This window comes from Cherax quadricarinatus, chromosome 77, assembly GCF_038502225.1.
Source record: "Cherax quadricarinatus isolate ZL_2023a chromosome 77, ASM3850222v1, whole genome shotgun sequence".
NCBI lineage: Eukaryota > Metazoa > Arthropoda > Malacostraca > Decapoda > Parastacidae > Cherax > Cherax quadricarinatus.
This window is the reverse complement of record NC_091368.1, coordinates 7,267,772-7,286,370: the sequence shown is the minus strand read 5'-3', so window position 1 is coordinate 7,286,370 and position 18,599 is coordinate 7,267,772. Positions and strand designations below refer to the sequence as shown.

The 18,599-nt window shown below is 42.9% G+C and overlaps 1 protein-coding gene across 1 annotated transcript in view; it reads left to right on the top strand.

Moving 5' to 3' along the window:
• The window catches only part of LOC128701992 (C-Jun-amino-terminal kinase-interacting protein 2-like), a 192,577-nt gene that overhangs the window by 89,492 nt on the left and 84,486 nt on the right, over nucleotides 1-18,599 (top strand). The window contains exon 3 of the mRNA XM_070101465.1: nucleotides 901-1,499. Within this exon, the coding sequence (XP_069957566.1) occupies nucleotides 901-1,499 (599 nt within the window). The remainder of the gene's footprint in view (nucleotides 1-900; nucleotides 1,500-18,599) is intronic.

Here is an 18,599-nt window from a genome sequence, read left to right as displayed (position 1 = left end):
CCGATTTACATATGTGAATGTGATACTTACAACGTGTATTATGTCATGTGTAGAGTCTGGATGTGATGTTACAGTTCTGAATGATGTTCCTTACATGTGCTTTCCATGAAGAAAATTGTTGATAGTCATGTGTGCGCGATGGCTATGCATGACGGATGCTCATGGAAACAGGAACTCTGAAGATTGATCTGTATATTTTGACCTCTTTCTGGGGTCCTCTTCAGCAGAAGAGGATTCCAGAAGATTAATTAATCCTCTGTGTTTCTGTCTCTGTTGTGGGTTATTAGTGAACATTGTTTTAAGTGTTCATTACACTTTAGTATTCATGTACACGTATATTTATGTATACTTATGTATACTCTTACTAGCATGTATATTTACTTTCTTACTGGAAAAATATGTATACGTGTATATTTAATATTGTATTTAATATTTTTTTTTTTGCTGTGATAATATGCTTGTATCTATTTTATTTTATTTATTACTTTAATTAATAATTTTTCTTTGTGAAGTAAACATATATAACTGTATTTTTATTTTTCGTTTAAGTAATAAAATATTTTTTTTTTTCGTATTTGAGGTTTACTAAGACGGACTTATCATCTCAAATTTCCCATACTTCTATGTACAGGACTGATGAAGCCACTGTGTGGCGAAACGTTTCCTCAGTAAAGATACCCAAGTGTTGCACATGTGTCTAATTTATCAACTTGTCGGTTCTCTGAACCATTTATTTATTAAGAGTTATACACAAATAACCCCCACATAGGTGAAAGAAATTTATCACTACGCTTCAGTCCAACTTGGATTATTTACAAGTCTTCTCTCTCCTATGTGTGTGTTGTTCCAGTCATGGTATTGTGCCTTCATGTTCTTCACTAAGAGTGTGTTCGTTGACAGGTTGGCGCACGACATCTCGCTGGAGTCACCTTGTGTTGAAGAAGCTCCAGACCCGCCCGACCCACCTAGCGAGGTGGAGACCCGTCGCTCCTCCCTAGTGGGTGATGCCCACCCTCAGAGCCCGCGTACTGGTCGCACCCGCGCCACATCCACCTCCTCATCCACTGGCAAGTGTTGTTCCGACGATGATCCATGCTGCCCACAGCTCATGGTGGAGCAGACCCAAGAGCTCAGAGCCGCATGCAAGAGCCCTAAACGGAATATTCAGATGCTGGCTTCGAATTGCACGGCATTACAGGTTGGAGGGCCATGTATCAGCGCAGGCATCCAGCCCACCTCCTGCCCCAGCCCTATATGCGGCAGCCCGGCCCCTAGAAGGCCCCGACCTGGGCCCGTGTCTTCTGGGCCCTCCAGTGTGGAGAGTGTAGATAGTAGCGACGCTGGTGATGCCTATGAGTTCTTCTCCGGGGACCTGGAGGAGATAATGGACAGCTGCTCGCCTCCTGACGGTGACCTGGAGGGAGCTGAGTCCCCCTGGGACTCCAGACCAAGTGAGAGGAAGCGACGGAAACTTCCAGAGATCCCCAAACATAAGAAATGTAAGTGTCAATATTAGCTTTTCCAATATTTTTTCCCAGCTTTTCCAGGATTTTACGAACCTTGTTGCTTCAGGTGTTGATGCCCAGGATTCACAGCAGGTGAGAGTACCCGATCTGAATTTTTGTATCCTCAGATTCGTATCCTGCGATTCCCATCCTGTATCTCGTATCCTGTGTTTTATTCGCAGTGTTTCACGTCAGTATATAATCCAGTGTGTCGGGTAGGTGATAAAAACTCTACTTACGGGAAAAAACATAGTGGATTGTTCATGCATAAAGTGTTTCCCACGCATGTGCAACTTAGTTCTGTAGTTTGTTCGTGGGCCATTTAAGACCGTAATATTGACATCAAGGATACTGCAGTCCCTGAAATATAGGTGAAAGTGGACTCTTAGTATGTATACATTGAGATATTTCCTTGTTTACACTCGCTGGGATACACGCCTCTCGATGTATATACACTGAAACACACCTCTTAGTATGTATACACAGAGACACATCTCTTAAATGCTTTGGCCTGGTGGCAAAAGCTCTCGCTTCATACGGTGAGGGTCCGGGTTCGATTCCCAGCGAGAGTAGAAACATCAGACGTGTTTCCTTACATCTGTTGTCTATGTTCCCCATCAGTAAAATGGGTACCTAGGTGTTTGTGGACTGGTGTAGGTAGCATCCTGGGACAAAACTGACCTAATTTGCGGGAAATGCTCTGCATAACAAGGGTTATCCTGGGTGGCTAACCCTCCCTACCCTGGGTTATCCTGGATGGCTAACCCTCCCTACCCTGGGTTATCCTGGGTGGCTAACCCTCACTACCATGGGTTATCCTGGATGGCTAACCCTCCCTACCCTGGGTTATCCTGGGTGGCTAACCCTCCCTACCCTGGGTTATCCTGGGTGGTTAACCCTCCCTACCCTGGGTTATCCTGGGTGGCTAACCCTCCCTACCCTGGGTTATCCTGGATGGTTAACCCTCCCTACCCTGGGTTATCCTGGGTGGCTAACCCTCCCTACCCTGGGTTATCCTGGGTGGCTAACCCTCCCTACCCTGGGTTATCCTGGGTGGCTAACCCTCCGGAATTATAAATTCGAATCTATCTTATCCTATCTTTCACTTTGAAATTTGCAGAGTCATGTTTCATCCAAGTTATCTAAGTCAAAATCAAAACCTATTTTTGTTTTTCATTTTTTTAATATAAATGAATTAAGAAAACTTTGTTTTTTCATTCAGTGATAATTCTACATTAACTTAAGGTGGATAAATTTTGAGCTGAGGAAATTAAATAAATATACAGATAAAGAGGAAATAGGAGAAAGAAAGTTTATGACGACATTTCGGTCCAGGTCAGACCGAAACGTCGTCATTAGTTTCCATCTCTTGAGTGCGGGTTGTGTGTTGTTCCGGACACGATATTGTTCCTTTTTTGTTCCTTAAAGTAAATATATGAGCATATGTTACCTGGGATTTGCGCATGTTTGCCCTCTCAAGTGTGAGAGAAAACGCACCAGTCTTGTGGCTCCATCTTTAAAGTTGTTGTTCTTGTTGTGTCGCCGGTAACACTTCCACTTGTCTACTCTCCCGCTAATGTTGGACACTGTCACAGGCAGTAAAATACTTTGATGGACGAGTTTAAGAGAGTGGGAAATTTGGATAGGGAGAGGGATGAGAGGGGAAAGAGAGAGAGGCGTGGGACGGTGTGTGTATGTGTGTGTAGGTGCGCGGTGGCGTGTTGGCGGAGTTGACCAGACACGCCTGTAACATTCCCACTTCGACCTCCGTATGTTACTTTCCTTGCCTCGGCTACCTCCACGTTCACTCCTCCTCTGCTGACCCCCATGTGTGACCTGCTGACCTGGCAGCCTCCGGGGCTCCTCAGGTCATAGTGATGCTTCCCCAGGACCCTGACACTGAGGCTCCTGAAGGTGACTGCTAGAGCTGGAGGAGGAACGCTGCAGAGGTAAGACCCGCCCCATGCATTCTTATACTGGAGTGTCTGCAGGACCTTAAGCTGAGCTTCGCCCTAGTGTGTATGTGTGTGTGTGTGTGTGTGTGTGTGCGTGTGTGTGTGTGTGTGTGTGTGTGTGTGTGTGTGTGTGTGTGTGTGTGTGTGTGTGTGTGTGTGTGTGTGTGTGTGTGTGTGTGTGTGTGTGTGTGTGTGTGTGTGTGTACCCGAGACGAGTGTTGTGTGTGTGTGTGAGTGGCGAGTGCTGTGTAGTGTTCTATGTTAATTTGAGAGGTGTTGCGGGATGTTGTGTGTTAGTTTAATGGGTGTTATGTGGTGTGTGCTAGGTTGATAAATGTTTGACATGTGTAGTGTGTGTTAGTTTGGCAGGTGTTGTGTAGAGTTGTGTTAGTTTGACAGGTATTGTGTAGTGTTTTAGCTTTACAGGTGTGGTGTAGTGTTCTTCGTTAGTTTGACAGGTATTGTGTAGTGTTTTATGCTAGTTTGACAGGTATTGTGTAGTGTTTTATGCTAATTTGACAGGTATTGTGTAGTGTTTTATGCTCGTTTGACAGGTATTGTGTAGTGTTTTATGCTAGTTTGACAGGTATTGTGTAGTGTTTTATGCTAGTTTGACAGGTATTGTGTAATGTTTTATGCTAGTTTGACAGGTATTGTGTAGTGTTTTATGCTAGTTTGACAGGTATTGTGTAGTGTTTTATGCTAGTTTGACAGGTATTGTGTAGTGTTTTATGCTAATTTGACAGGTATTGTGTAGTGTTTTATGCTCGTTTGACAGGTATTGTGTAGTGTTTTATGCTAGTTTGACAGGTATTGTGTAGTGTTTTATGCTAGTTTGACAGGTATTGTGTAATGTTTTATGCTAGTTTGACAGGTATTGTGTAGTGTTTGTGTTAGTTTGACATTTATTGTGTAGTGTTGTGTGTTAGTTTGACAGGTATTGTGTAGTGTTGTATGTTAGTTTGACAGGTGACAAGTATTGTGTTGTGATGTATCTTATTTTAACAAATGTTGTATGTTAGTATGGCAGATGTAGCTTAGTGCTGTATTTCATTCCTACAGGTGTTGTGTAGTTTCGTGTGTTCGACAGATGTTGTGTAGTGGTGTATATCAGTTTGACAGGTGTTGTGTAGTGTTGTACGTCTTTTGACAGGTGTTGTGTAGTTTGTGCGCCATTTTGACAGGTGTGTATGTTGGGTGTCATTTTGACAGATGTTGCGTAGTGTTTGACAGGTGTTGTATCGTAGTCGCTCGTTTACCTTATGTGAACCTTCGTTATTAGTGCCACTACTATCAAGGAGAGTGCCATGATCTTACTGACGGTCCCTTGATGTTGAAAAATGGAAGATTGTCTTCCTTCCTTTGGATCAAACCTGCTTACTTCCCATTCTCTTAGCGCTGTGTGACCCTTTACGGGCTTAGCGCTTTCTTCATAAATACAGTAATAATGATATATTGTATACGAGTGGTATACAATACCGACAAGATAGAATTAGACACATGTGCAACATCTGAGTATCCTTATTTGTAGACGTCTACAAAGAAAGATACCCAGATGTTGCACATGTGTCTAACTCTTCAATAATGATACATGTGACACTGGATGAAGCTGTGTGGATGACACGGTTGATGTATCCAATTTTTCTCAAAACAAGGAAGAGAATGGATGAAAGATATACATTGTTTTCCATGTGGAACACTTTCGTGTTGGTGAGTTTGTGTGTTGCTCCTCCCTCGTCTATGGTACTGGCTGAGGGGAGAGAGAAGTTGAGGGAACCAAGGCTGGGTTTTCCCTCTCTCCCCTCTACACATCGTTTCCCCTCAGTTACTACTTCTACGTCCATCCACTCTTGTGAGAAAATGTTGAGTTCCAGGAACACTAGAGTGAAGGAGTCATCTATCTGGCTGCTGGCCATCACTGTGTACAGGAACACTAGAGTGAAGGAGTCATCTATCTGGCTGCTGGCCATCACTGTGTACAGGAACACTAGAGTGAAGGAGTCATCTATCTGGCTGCTGGCCATCACTGTGTACAGGAACACTAGAGTGAAGGAGTCATCTATCTGGCTGCTGGCCATCACTGTGTACAGGAACACTAGAGTGAAGGAGTCATCTATCTGGCTGCTGGCCATCACTGTGTACAGGAACACTAGAGTGAAGGAGTCATCTATCTGGCTGCTGGCCATCATTGTGTACAGGAACACTAGAGTGAAGGAGTCATCTATCTGGCTGCTGGCCATCACTGTGTACAGGAACACTAGAGTGAAGGAGTCATCTATCTGGCTGCTGGCCATCACTGTGTACAGGAACACTAGAGTGAAGGAGTCATCTATCTGGCTGCTGGCCATCACTGTGTACAGGAACACTAGAGTGAAGGAGTCATCTATCTGGCTGCTGGCCATCATTGTGTACAGGAACACTAGGGTGAAGGAGTCATCTATCTGGCTGCTGGCCATCACTGTGTACAGGAACACTAGAGTGAAGGAGTCATCTATCTGGCTGCTGGCCATCACTGTGTACAGGAACACTAGAGTGAAGGAGTCATCTATCTGGCTGCTGGCCATCACTGTGTACAGGAACACTAGAGTGAAGGAGTCATCTATCTGGCTGCTGGCCATCATTGTGTACAGGAACACTAGAGTGAAGGAGTCATCTATCTGGCTGCTGGCCATCACTATATACTTCTGTGGTGTACTCATCTATTTGTGGTTGCAGGGGTCGATTCACAACTCCTGGCCCAGCCTCTTCGCTAGTGTTGCTGTCATGGGTCTTCATTAGTGTTGCTGTCATGGGTCTTCATTAGTGTTGCTGTCATGGATCTTCATTAGTGTTGCTGTCATGGGTCTTCATTAGTGTTGCTGTCATGGATCTTCATTAGTGTTGCTGTCATGGATCATCATTAGTGTTGCTGTCATGGATCATCATTAGTGTTGCTGTCATGGATCATCATTAGTGTTGTTGTCATGGATCATCATTAGTGTTGTTGTCATGGATCTTCATTAGTGTTGTTGTCATGGATCTTCATTAGTGTTGTTGTCATGGATCTTCATTAGTGTTGCTGTCATGGATCATCATTAGTGTTGTTGTCATGGATCTTCATTAGTGTTGCTGTCATGGATCATCATTAGTGTTGCTGTCATGGGTCTTCATTAGTGTTGCTGTCATGGGTCTTCATTAGTGTTGTTGTCATGGATCATCATTAGTGTTGTTGTCATGGATCATCATTAGTGTTGTTGTCATGGATCTTCATTAGTGTTGTTGTCATGGATCTTCATTAGTGTTGTTGTCATGGATCTTCATTAGTGTTGCTGTCATGGATCATCATTAGTGTTGTTGTCATGGATCTTCATTAGTGTTGTTGTCATGGATCTTCATTAGTGTTGCTGTCATGGATCTTCATTAGTGTTGTTGTCATGGATCTTCATTAGTGTTGCTGTCATGGGTCTTCATTAGTGTTGCTGTCATGGGTCTTCATTAGTGTTGCTGTCATGGGTCTTCATTAGTGTTGTTGTCATGGATCTTCATTAGTGTTGCTGTCATGGATCTTCATTAGTGTTGTTGTCATGGATCTTCATTAGTGTTGCTGTCATGGATCATCATTAGTGTTGCTGTCATGGATCTTCATTAGTGTTGTTGTCATGGATCTTCATTAGTGTTGCTGTCATGGATCATCATTAGTGTTGCTGTCATGGATCATCATTAGTGTTGCTGTCATGGATCATCATTAGTGTTGCTGTCATGGATCATCATTAGTGTTGCTGTCATGGATCTTCATTAGTGTTGCTGTCATGGATCTTCATTAGTGTTGCTGTCATGGATCATCATTAGTGTTGCTGTCATGGATCATCATTAGTGTTGCTGTCATGGGTCTTCATTAGTGTTGTTGTCATGGATCTTCATTAGTGTTGTTGTCATGGGTCTTCATTAGTGTTGCTGTCATGGATCTTCATTAGTGTTGCTGTCATGGGTCTTCATTAGTGTTGCTGTCATGGGTCTTCATTAGTGTTGCTGTCATGGGTCTTCATTAGTGTTGTTGTCATGGATCTTCATTAGTGTTGCTGTCATGGATCTTCATTAGTGTTGTTGTCATGGATCTTCATTAGTGTTGCTGTCATGGGTCTTCATTAGTGTTGCTGTCATGGGTCTTCATTAGTGTTGCTGTCATGGGTCTTCATTAGTGTTGCTGTCATGGATCATCATTAGTGTTGTTGTCATGGATCATCATTAGTGTTGTTGTCATGGGTCTTCATTAGTGTTGCTGTCATGGATCATCATTAGTGTTGTTGTCATGGATCATCATTAGTGTTGCTGTCATGGGTCTTCATTAGTGTTGCTGTCATGGATCATCATTAGTGTTGTTGTCATGGATCATCATTAGTGTTGCTGTCATGGGTCTTCATTAGTGTTGCTGTCATGGGTCTTCATTAGTGTTGTTGTCATGGATCTTCATTAGTGTTGCTGTCATGGGTCTTCATTAGTGTTGCTGTCATGGGTCTTCATTAGTGTTGCTGTCATGGGTCTTCATTAGTGTTGCTGTCATGGGTCTTCATTAGTGTTGCTGTCATGGGTCTTCATTAGTGTTGTTGTCATGGGTCTTCATTAGTGTTGCTGTCATGGATCATCATTAGTGTTGCTGTCATGGATCTTCATTAGTGTTGTTGTCATGGATCTTCATTAGTGTTGCTGTCATGGGTCTTCATTAGTGTTGCTGTCATGGATCTTCATTAGTGTTGCTGTCATGGATCTTCATTAGTGTTGCTGTCATGGGTCTTCATTAGTGTTGCTGTCATGGATCTTCATTAGGGTGTCCCAGGAGGGTCGGTACCTGCACGCTGCTGGAGGGCTCTTAATTCCAGTAAGTGGAGCTAATCACTCCTCCCTCGGATCAAACTTCGGTATGTACAGTCCCACAACACCTTGTATGACTTCTTACACATTTATCACTTCCTCAAAATTATAGTAATTGTAATAATAATAATAATAATAATAAATAATAATAATAATAATAATAATAATAATAATAATAATAATAATAATAATAATAATAATAATAATAATAATAATAATGTTTCAGAGATTTCCAGCATCCATTATTTTTTGTTTCGTTAATTACCTTGTTTTGTAATGAATTATCATATATGTATATATATATATAGATATATATATATATATATATATATATATATATATATATATATATATATATATATATATATATATATATATATGTCGTGCCGAATAGGCAGAACTTACAATCTTGGCTTAAATATCAACGTTCATCTTGCCATATAGGACAAGCGAAAATTTGTGTATGCAATAATTTCGCCAAAATAATTCTGAACCTAACGAAAAAAATATATTTCACTGTGTTTGTTTAGTATTAAATTATTGTAAACAAATCTAAAATATATTTAGTTGGGTTAGGCTAAAATAAATTGTTCTTGTTATAATAAGGTTAGGTAAGTTTTCTAAGATTCTTTTGGTGCAAAATTATAAATTTTTATATTAACATTAATGAAAAATATATATCTTTAAACGAATAAGAGAAAATTTCAGAAAGGACTTAATTTTAAATGAGTTCTTGCTAATTGACCAGTTTTACATATTCGGCACGACATATATATATATATATATATATATATATATATATATATATATATATATATATATATATATATATATATATATATATATATATATATATATATATATATATATATATATATATATATATATATATATATATATATATATATATATATATATATGAATTATGAATAAACAGAAGGGTGAATGAAGGGTTCGAACCATGGTTCGTAACTGGACAGTCCGACGCTGTACTGTCTAGGTTAGTCCAGGCTTCTAATAGGAAGGATCTGGAACTGTTCTCAAGTGTACTCCTTCCCTGGGCCCAGGAGCTACAGCAATAGATGTATTCATTCCTCCGTCAAGGTCACATTATCTTTGGACTCAAATTAAGTTGTTTATTCCAGCTTAATTTGAGTCCGTAAGTGATAACTTATATATGAGTCCGTAGACGATGACTTATGGACGTGAGTGAGTCCATATGTGATGACTTAAGTGATGACATGGTTATTTAAGTGATACAGTAAGTTAAGTGATGAATTATGGATATAAGTAGTGACTTAAGTGGTAACTCAAACACTCGCTCAAGCAATGTCTCAGCATACCGTCTAGAAAGACTGACTCACCTCCATTAATTATTGATCTCATGCACTCTTACAAATTCCTGCACTCGTGCACTCTTACAAGTTCCTGCACTCGTGCACTCTTACAAGTTCCTGCACTCGTGCACTCTTACAAGTTCCTGCACTCGTGCACTCTTACAAGTTCCTGCACTCGTGCACTCTTACAAATTCCTGCACTCGTGCACTCTTACAAATTCCTGCACTCGTGCACTCTTACAAAGATCCTGCACTCGTGCACTCTTACAAGTTCCTGCACTTGTGCACTCTTACAAGTTCCTGCACTTGTGCACTCTTACAAGTTCCTGCACTCGTGCACTCTTACAAGTTCCTGCACTCGTGCACTCTTACAAGTTCCTGCACTTGTGCACTCTTACAAGTTCCTGCACTTGTGCACTCTTACAAGTTCCTGCACTCGTGCACTCTTACAAGTTCCTGCACTCGTGCACTCTTACAAGTTCCTTCACTCGTGCACTCTTACAAGTTCCTGCACTCGTGCACTCTTACAAGTTCCTGCACTTGTGCACTCTTACAAGTTCCTGCACTTGTTCACTCTTACAAGTTCCTGCACTCGTGCACTCTTACAAGTTCCTGCACTCGTGCACTCTTACAAGTTCCTGCACTCGTGCACTCTTGCAAGTTCCTGCACTCGTGCACTCTTACAAGTTCCTACACTCGTGCACTCTTACAAGTTCCTGCACTCGTGCACTCTTACAAGTTCCTGCACTCGTGCACTCTTACAAGTTCCTGCACTCGTGCACTCTTACAAATTCCTGCACTTGTGCACTCTTATAAGTTCCTGCACTCGCACACTCTTACAAGTTCCTGCACTCGTGCACTCTTACAAGTTCCTGCACTCGTGCACTCTTACAAGTTCCTGCACTCGTGCACTCTTACAAATTCCTGCACTTGTGCACTCTTATAAGTTCCTGCACTCGTGCACTCTTACAAATTCCTGCACTCGTGCACTCTTACAAGTTCCTGCACTCGTGCACTCTTACAAATTCCTGCACTCGTGCACTCTTACAAGTTCCTGCACTCGTGCACTCTTACAAGTTCCTGCACTCGTGCACTCTCACAAGTTCCTGCACTCGTGCACTCTTACAAGTTCCTGCACTCGTGCACTCTTATAAGTTCCTGCACTCGTGCACTCTTATAAGTTCCTGCACTAGCACACTCTTACAAGTTCCTGCACTCGTGCACTCTTACAAGTTTCTGCAATCGTGCACTCTTACAAGTTCCTGCACTCGTGCACTCTTATAAGTTCCTGCACTCGTGCACTCTTATAAGTTCCTGCACTCGCACACTCTTACAAGTTCCTGCACTCATGCACTCTTACAAGTTTCTGCAATCGTGCACTCTCACAAGTTCCTGCACTCAGACTATTACACCTGCAGTCAAACTGTTAATACCAGCATCCTGCAATATATCACAACAATGTGGTGCATTATGTACCAGCAGTGATAATGTCAGAGGATCTCACTTTCAGAGAGCACAACGATGTATCTACCTCATCTGCTAGGAAAATAATAGGATGGATAATGAGAACCTTTAAAACTAGGGACGCTAAGCCCATGATGATTCTCTTCAAATCGCTTGTTCTCTCTAGGCTGGAATACTGCTGTACACTAACTGCCCCCTTCAAGGCAAATGAAACTGCAGACCTGGAGAATGTACAGAGAACTTTCACGGCACACATAAGTACAATAAAGCATTTAAATTATTGGGAAAGGTGGAAATCCCTTGACTTGTACTCCCTGGAACGCAGGCGACAAAGATGAATTATAATATACACTTGGAAAATCCTAGAGGGATTAGTCACAAATCTGCACACGGAAATCACTCACTAAGGAAGCAATAAACTCGGCAGGAGATGTAACATTCCCCCAATGACAAGCAGGGGCGCCACGAGTACACTAAGAGGCAACACAATAAGTGTCAGGGACCCAAGACTGCTCAACTGCCCTCCCAGCATACATAAGGGGGATTAAAAGTAGACCCCCTGAGTGTCTTCAAGAAGGCGCTGGACAGGTACCTCAAGTCTGTACCTGACCAGCTGGGCTGTGGTTCGTATGTCGGTTTGCGTGCGGCCAGCAGTAACAACCTGGTTAATCAGACCATGATCCACCACGAGGCCTGGTCTCAGACTGGACCCCGGGGGCGTTGACCCCCGAAACCCTTTCCAGGTATACTGTACACTATATAGCAACACTTTGTACTCTTTAACAGCGGTGTGCACTATATAACAGCAGTGTGCACTATATAACAGCAGTGTGCACTATATAACAGCAGTGTGCACTATATAACAGCAGTGTGCACTATATAACAGCAGTGTGCACTATATAACAGCAGTGTGCACTATATAACAGCAGTGTGCACTATATAACAGCAGTGTGCACTATATAACAGCAGTGTGCACTATATAACAGCAGTGTGCACTATATAACAGCAGTGTGCACTATATAACAGCAGTGTGCACTATATAACAGCAGTGTGCACTATATAACAGCAGTGTGCACTATATAACAGCAGTGTGCACTATATAACAGCAGTGTGCACTATATAACAGCAGTGTGCACTATATAACAGCAGTGTGCACTATATAACAGCAGTGTGCACTATATACCAGCAGTGTGCACTATATAACAGCAGTGTGCACTATATACCAGCAGTGTGCACTATATACCAGCAGTGTGCACTATATAACAGCAGTGTGCACTATATACCAGCAGTGTGCACTATATACCAGCAGTGTACACTATATACCAGCAGTGTGCACTGTATACCAGCAGTGTGCACTATATACCAGCAGTGTGCACTATATACCAGCAGTGTGCACTGTATACCAGCAGTGTGCACTATATACCAGCAGTGTGCACTATATACCAGCAGTGTGCACTGTATACCAGCAGTGTGCACTATATACCAGCAGTGTGCACTGTATACCAGCAGTGTGCACTATATACCAGCAGTGTGCACTATATACCAGCAGTGTGCACTATATACCAGCAGTGTGCACTATATACCAGCAGTGTGCACTATATACCAGCAGTGTGCACTATATACCATCAGTGTACACTATATACCAGCAGTGTGCACTGTATACCAGCAGTGTGCACTATATACCGGCAGTGTGCACTATATACCAGCAGTGTACACTATATACCAGCAGTGTGCACTATATACCAGCAGTGTGCACTGTATATCAGCAGTGTACACTATATACCAGCAGTGTGCACTATATACCAGCAGTGTGCACTATATACCAGCAGTGTGCACTATATACCAGCAGTGTGCACTATATACCAGCAGTGTACACTATATACCAGCAGTGTGCACTATATACCAGCAGTGTACACTATATACCAGCAGTGTGCACTATATACCAGCAGTGTGCACTATATACCAGCAGTGTACACTATATACCAGCAGTGTGCACTATATACCAGCAGTGTGCACTGTATACCAGCAGTGTGCACTATATACCAGCAGTGTGCACTATATACCAGCAGTGTGCACTGTATACCAGCAATGTGCACTATATACCAGCAGTGTGCACTATATACCAGCAGTGTGCACTATATATCAGCAGTGTGCACTATATACCAGCAGTGTGCACTATATACCAGCAGTGTGCACTATATACCAGCAGTGTGCACTATATACCAGCAGTGTACACTGTATACCAGCAGTGTGCACTATATACCAGCAGTGTGCACTGTATACCAGCAGTGTGCACTATAAGTGCTCAGGTCATGGTTGGCACTGAACAAATATGTTCGTCTCCGCCGGGTAAAACTCAAATATGGAGCAGAAGCATGTGGGTGGCACTGATGTGTGGGTGGCACTGATGTGTGGGTGGCACTGATGTGTGGGTGGCACTGATGTGTGGGTGGCACTGATGTGTGGGTGGCACTGATGTGTGGGTGGCACTGATGTGTGGGTGGCACTGATGTGTGGGTGGCACTGATGTGTGGGTGGCACTGATGTGTGGGTGGCACTGATGTGTGGGTGGCACTGATGTGTGGGTGGCACTGATGTGTGGGTGGCACTGATGTATGGGTGGCACTGATGTGTGGGTGGCACTGATGTGTGGGTGGCACTGATGTGTGGGCGGCACTGATGTGTGGGTGTCAGTAACGTGTGGGTGACACTGATGTACGTGTTCACCTATATGTAGTTGCAGGGGTCGATTCACAGCTCCTGGTCCCGCCTCTTCACTGGTCTCTACTAGGCCCACTTTCTCCCTGCTCCATGAGATTTATCGTACCTATTCTTAAAGCTAAATATGTGTGTGTCAGAGGGAAAGAGAGAGAGAGACGTGTACATAAATAAACTTACTAAGTTTGGGAAAAGGGTAGGCAGGGAGGCAGGTTTGGGAGAAAAGTGAGGGAGGGAGAGAGAGGTGGGGCAGGAAAGTGGAGGGGAGGTGTGGGGGGGGGTTAGTCTAGGGAGGGAGTGGTGGTGACCAGAATCAATGGTGTGTATGTATGTGGTGGTGTGATCTTATGTTACCCCTGGTGGGTCGTGGAGGGCCACGGAGGCACACTATGAACCAGTCTTCAAACTATGTCTTGAGAATTCACCTTTGCGTCATCTTGGAACTTTCAACACTTACGTAAGTTAATAAATAAAATCTTTCCTTTGTCAGTGAGCAGGACAGCCCTGCTGGTCATTTGATGCAGATAGTAGTATATCGTCAGGAATGACGTCCTGACACGGGACTTCTGATAGTGACCCATCATACGTTGTCTACCCGTGCCTTGGTAGGCAACGCTCCCCACACACTTTGTGTCCGTGATTCGGTTCTAGACCAGGTTATCCAGAAGTGACAGGATAATTCTAACAGCCAGAAGTGATAGGGGGGAGAAGCTAGTAGAGGTGGTAGTGGTAGTAGTAACAATAGCAGCAGCAGCAGCAGTAGTAGTAGTAGTAGTAGTAGTAGTAGTAGTAGTAGTAGTAGTAGTAGTAGTAGTAGTAGTAGTAGTAGTAGTAGTAATAGTAGTAGTACTGCACTGGTAGCAAAGGCAGTAATTAAAAAAGTAGCAGCAGTAGGAATAACGGTATTACTACTTGTAGAAGAAAGAGTAGTGTGTGCAGTAGTAGTGAAAGAACTAATAATAGAGGCAGTGCATAAGAACAAGAGAACAACACTGTGGCAATATTGGCCCATGGCAACACAACCTCCACCCCGTCCTCCCCAAGTGACAAACCCCATCACTACACAAGATAGGAAAGGTGAAGAAAATACAGAGGACAGATAAAGAGAAGAGAATAGACAACAAAGGTCAGGTCAAGTCACGAGTGTTCTAAAGTTTAGATCGTTTGACAAAGGCATCTACAGACACAAAGCCACCACTAAGATTCATGTTAGGAAAGTTGTGTATAAGGGAGGATGAATGAAGACAGCGTCTGTGAAGGCTAGAAGACAGCGTCTGTGAAGGCTAGAAGACAGCGTCTGTGAAGGCTAGAAGACAGCGTCTGTGAAGGCTAGAAGACAGCGTCTGTGAAGGCTAGAAGTCAGCGTCTGTGAAGGCTAGAAGACAGCGTCTGTGAAGGCTAGAAGTCAGCGTCTGTGAAGGCTAGAAGTCAGCGTCTGTGAAGGCTAGAACACAGCGTCTGTGAAGGCTAGAAGTCAGCGTCTGTGAAGGCTAGAAGTCAGCGTCTGTGAAGGCTAGAAGTCAGCGTCTGTGAAGGCTAGAAGTCAGCGTCTGTGAAGGCTAGAAGACAGCGTCTGTGAAGGCTAGAAGTCAGCGTCTGTGAAGGCTAGAAGACAGCGTCTGTGAAGGCTAGAAGACAGCGTCTGTGAAGGCTAGAAGTCAGCGTCTGTGAAGGCTAGAAGACAGCGTCTGTGAAGGCTAGAAGTCAGCGTCTGTGAAGGCTAGAAGTCAGCGTCTGTGAAGGCTAGAAGACAGTGTCTGTGAAGGCTGGAAAAGGATGGATAGTGTTAGCAGAGGACCAGTTAATGAGACGGCTGTGATATTTAACATAACAAATCAAGATCATTATCAATGTGTTAAAGGAGACAGTAAAGTTACCCAGGTGTTGTATGTCTCACTCACCTCCTGGTATTTCCCTTCAACATTTTACCTTTTATTTACAAATACGAATAAAAAATTCTATTTTGATCTTCCCCTTGATTATTTATTTTCTCAGATCTTCTTCCCTCATATTCTCTTACAGTGAATTTTTTTTTTTTTTTTTTTTTTTTTGGGGGGGGGGGGGGGGGAAGGGGCGACTAATAACTCTTTGGATTAACATGTTATTCCTGTTTTTTTTTTTTATCCTTATTTCACTTTTCATTAAATTACTGATTATTTCTTCGTATTTTTGTTAATTGGGTTATAAATGTTTGTCTTCTATGTACTCTTATCCTGGGGATAATTGTTTTAGTGTTGTCTTTATCACCCTGGTCGATATCTCTAAGTATCTTTTACGCTGTGGCTATGTCTTCTCTGATCCTTTATGTCTAACGGTTCTGTGTGTATGTGGAGAGAGAGAAAGAGAGAGAGAGAGAGAGATGGATTAATAGATATACAGATAACTCTATAGATAGATACATTCCTAACAAAGAAGTTAGATCAAACATCCATGAACATAAATGTAACAATAATAATGGAAATAAAAAGAATATTCAGGTCAGGACGAAAATAAATTCTGCAAGATCAACGTGACTAGAAAGAAGAAGTTGCTAGTGACCTGGTTCTCAGACAGATTAAAACCAAACACACCACGGAACGGGTGGGGTTTGAACCATGGTAAGTGAATCTTAAAACTCCAGGCCAGTGCGTAAGTCACTGGGTCAGCTGGCTACAATAAGGTTTATCTACCTAGGTATATTTATACACCATACACTATGGTGCATCAGTGATTAAGGCACTGGCCCAGTGACTTAGGCACTTGCCTGGAGTCAAACGATTCACTTGCCATTGTTCAAACCCCACCTGTTCCCTGGTTTGTTATCACAATTTCGTAAGTCGTAGAACCAAACAAGTCACGGGTCGTGACGAGCTGTTTTCAAGCAAATGTGAGGAGGGACTTAGCAAACTATTAGTCTCTTCATCAGGTTGCTACAGACGGGTATCGTGCCAGGTAAACAGAAAAACTGTCTCGTGATATCCATTTATAGATGAGAAGATAGGCAATTTGCTTCAAATTATAGACCAATCAGCCTAACTTCCATAGGAAAGCTGATGGAAGCGATAATTGCGGACGAAATTCGACGCCACCTCGAGAAATGTAATTTAATCAATGAATATGTAACACGGTTTTACGATGGGACGACGATACCTTATTTTACCAGGATATATGAGGCAGTAGGTCAAAATGATGATAAGAAGCGTCAATAAAGCGAGAATTATGGGGTAACTTTAAAAATAGGTTGGATAGGTATGTGAGTGAGAGTTGAACCTGCCTAGCATGGGCCAATAGACCTCCTGTATATATATATATATATATATATATATATATATATATATATATATATATATATATATATATATATATATATATATATATATATATATATATATATAAACATAAGGAAGGAGGAACACTGCAGGAGGTCTATTGGCTCATGCTAGGCAGGTTCAACTCACACCCACTCACATACCTATCCAACCTATTTTTAAAGTTACCCCAAAGTAACTTTAAAAATAGGTTGACAGAGATAGATAGATAGATAGCGAGAGAGAGAGAGAGAGAGAGAGAGAGAGAGAGAGAGGGGACCCCTGCAACTACAACTAGGTGAGCACACACACACACACGCACACACACACGCACACACACACGCACACACACACACACACACACACACACACACACACACACACACACACACACACACACACACACACACGCATGCACACACACACGCACACACACACACACACACACACACACACACACGCACAGACTGCAAACCTCACTCAAGGAAAAAGATCTGGGGGTGAGTATAACACCGAACATATCTCCTGAGGCGCACATCAATCAGATAACTGCTGCAGCATACGGGCGCTTGGCAAACCTACGGATAGCGTTCCGATACCTCAGTAAGGATTCGTTTAAGACTCTGTATACCATCTACGTCAGGCCCATACTGGAGTATGCAGCACCAGTTTGGAATCCACACCTAGTCAAGCACGTCAAGAAATTAGAGAAAGTGCAAAGGTTTGCAACAAGACTAGTCCCAGAGCTACGGGGATTGTCCAATGAAGAAAGGTTGAGGGAAATCGGCCTGACGACACTGGAGGCCAGGAGGGTCAGGGGAGACATGATAACGACATATAAAATACTGCGCGGAATAGACGAGGTGGACAAAGACGGGATATTCCAGAGATGGGACACAGACACAAGAGGTCACAATTGGAAGTTGAAGACTCAGATGAATCAAAGGGATGTTAGGAAGTATTTCTTCAGTCATAGAGTAGTCAGGCCATGGAATAGCCTAGAAAGTGATGTGGTGGAGGCAGGAACCATACATAGTTTTAAGGCGAGGTATGATAGAGCTCATGGGTCAGGGAGAGAGAGGACCTAGTAGCAATCAGCGAAGAGGCGGGGCCAGGAGCTGTGACTCGACCCCTGCAACCACCTGGTCATGGACCGGGCCGCGGGGGCGTTGATCCCCGGAATAACCTCCAGGTAACCTCCAGGTAACCACAAATAGGTGAGTACAAATAGGTGAGTACACACACACATACACACACACACACACACAACACACACACACACACACACACACACACACACACACACACACACACACACACACACACACACACACACGTGTATAGTATGCAAAATTATGGAGAAGATTATCAGGAGGAGAGTGGTGGAGCACCTGGAACGGAACAGGAGTATAAATGCCAACCAGCACGGATTCACGGAAGGCAAATCCTGTGTCACAAACCTTCTGGAGTTTTATGATAAAATAA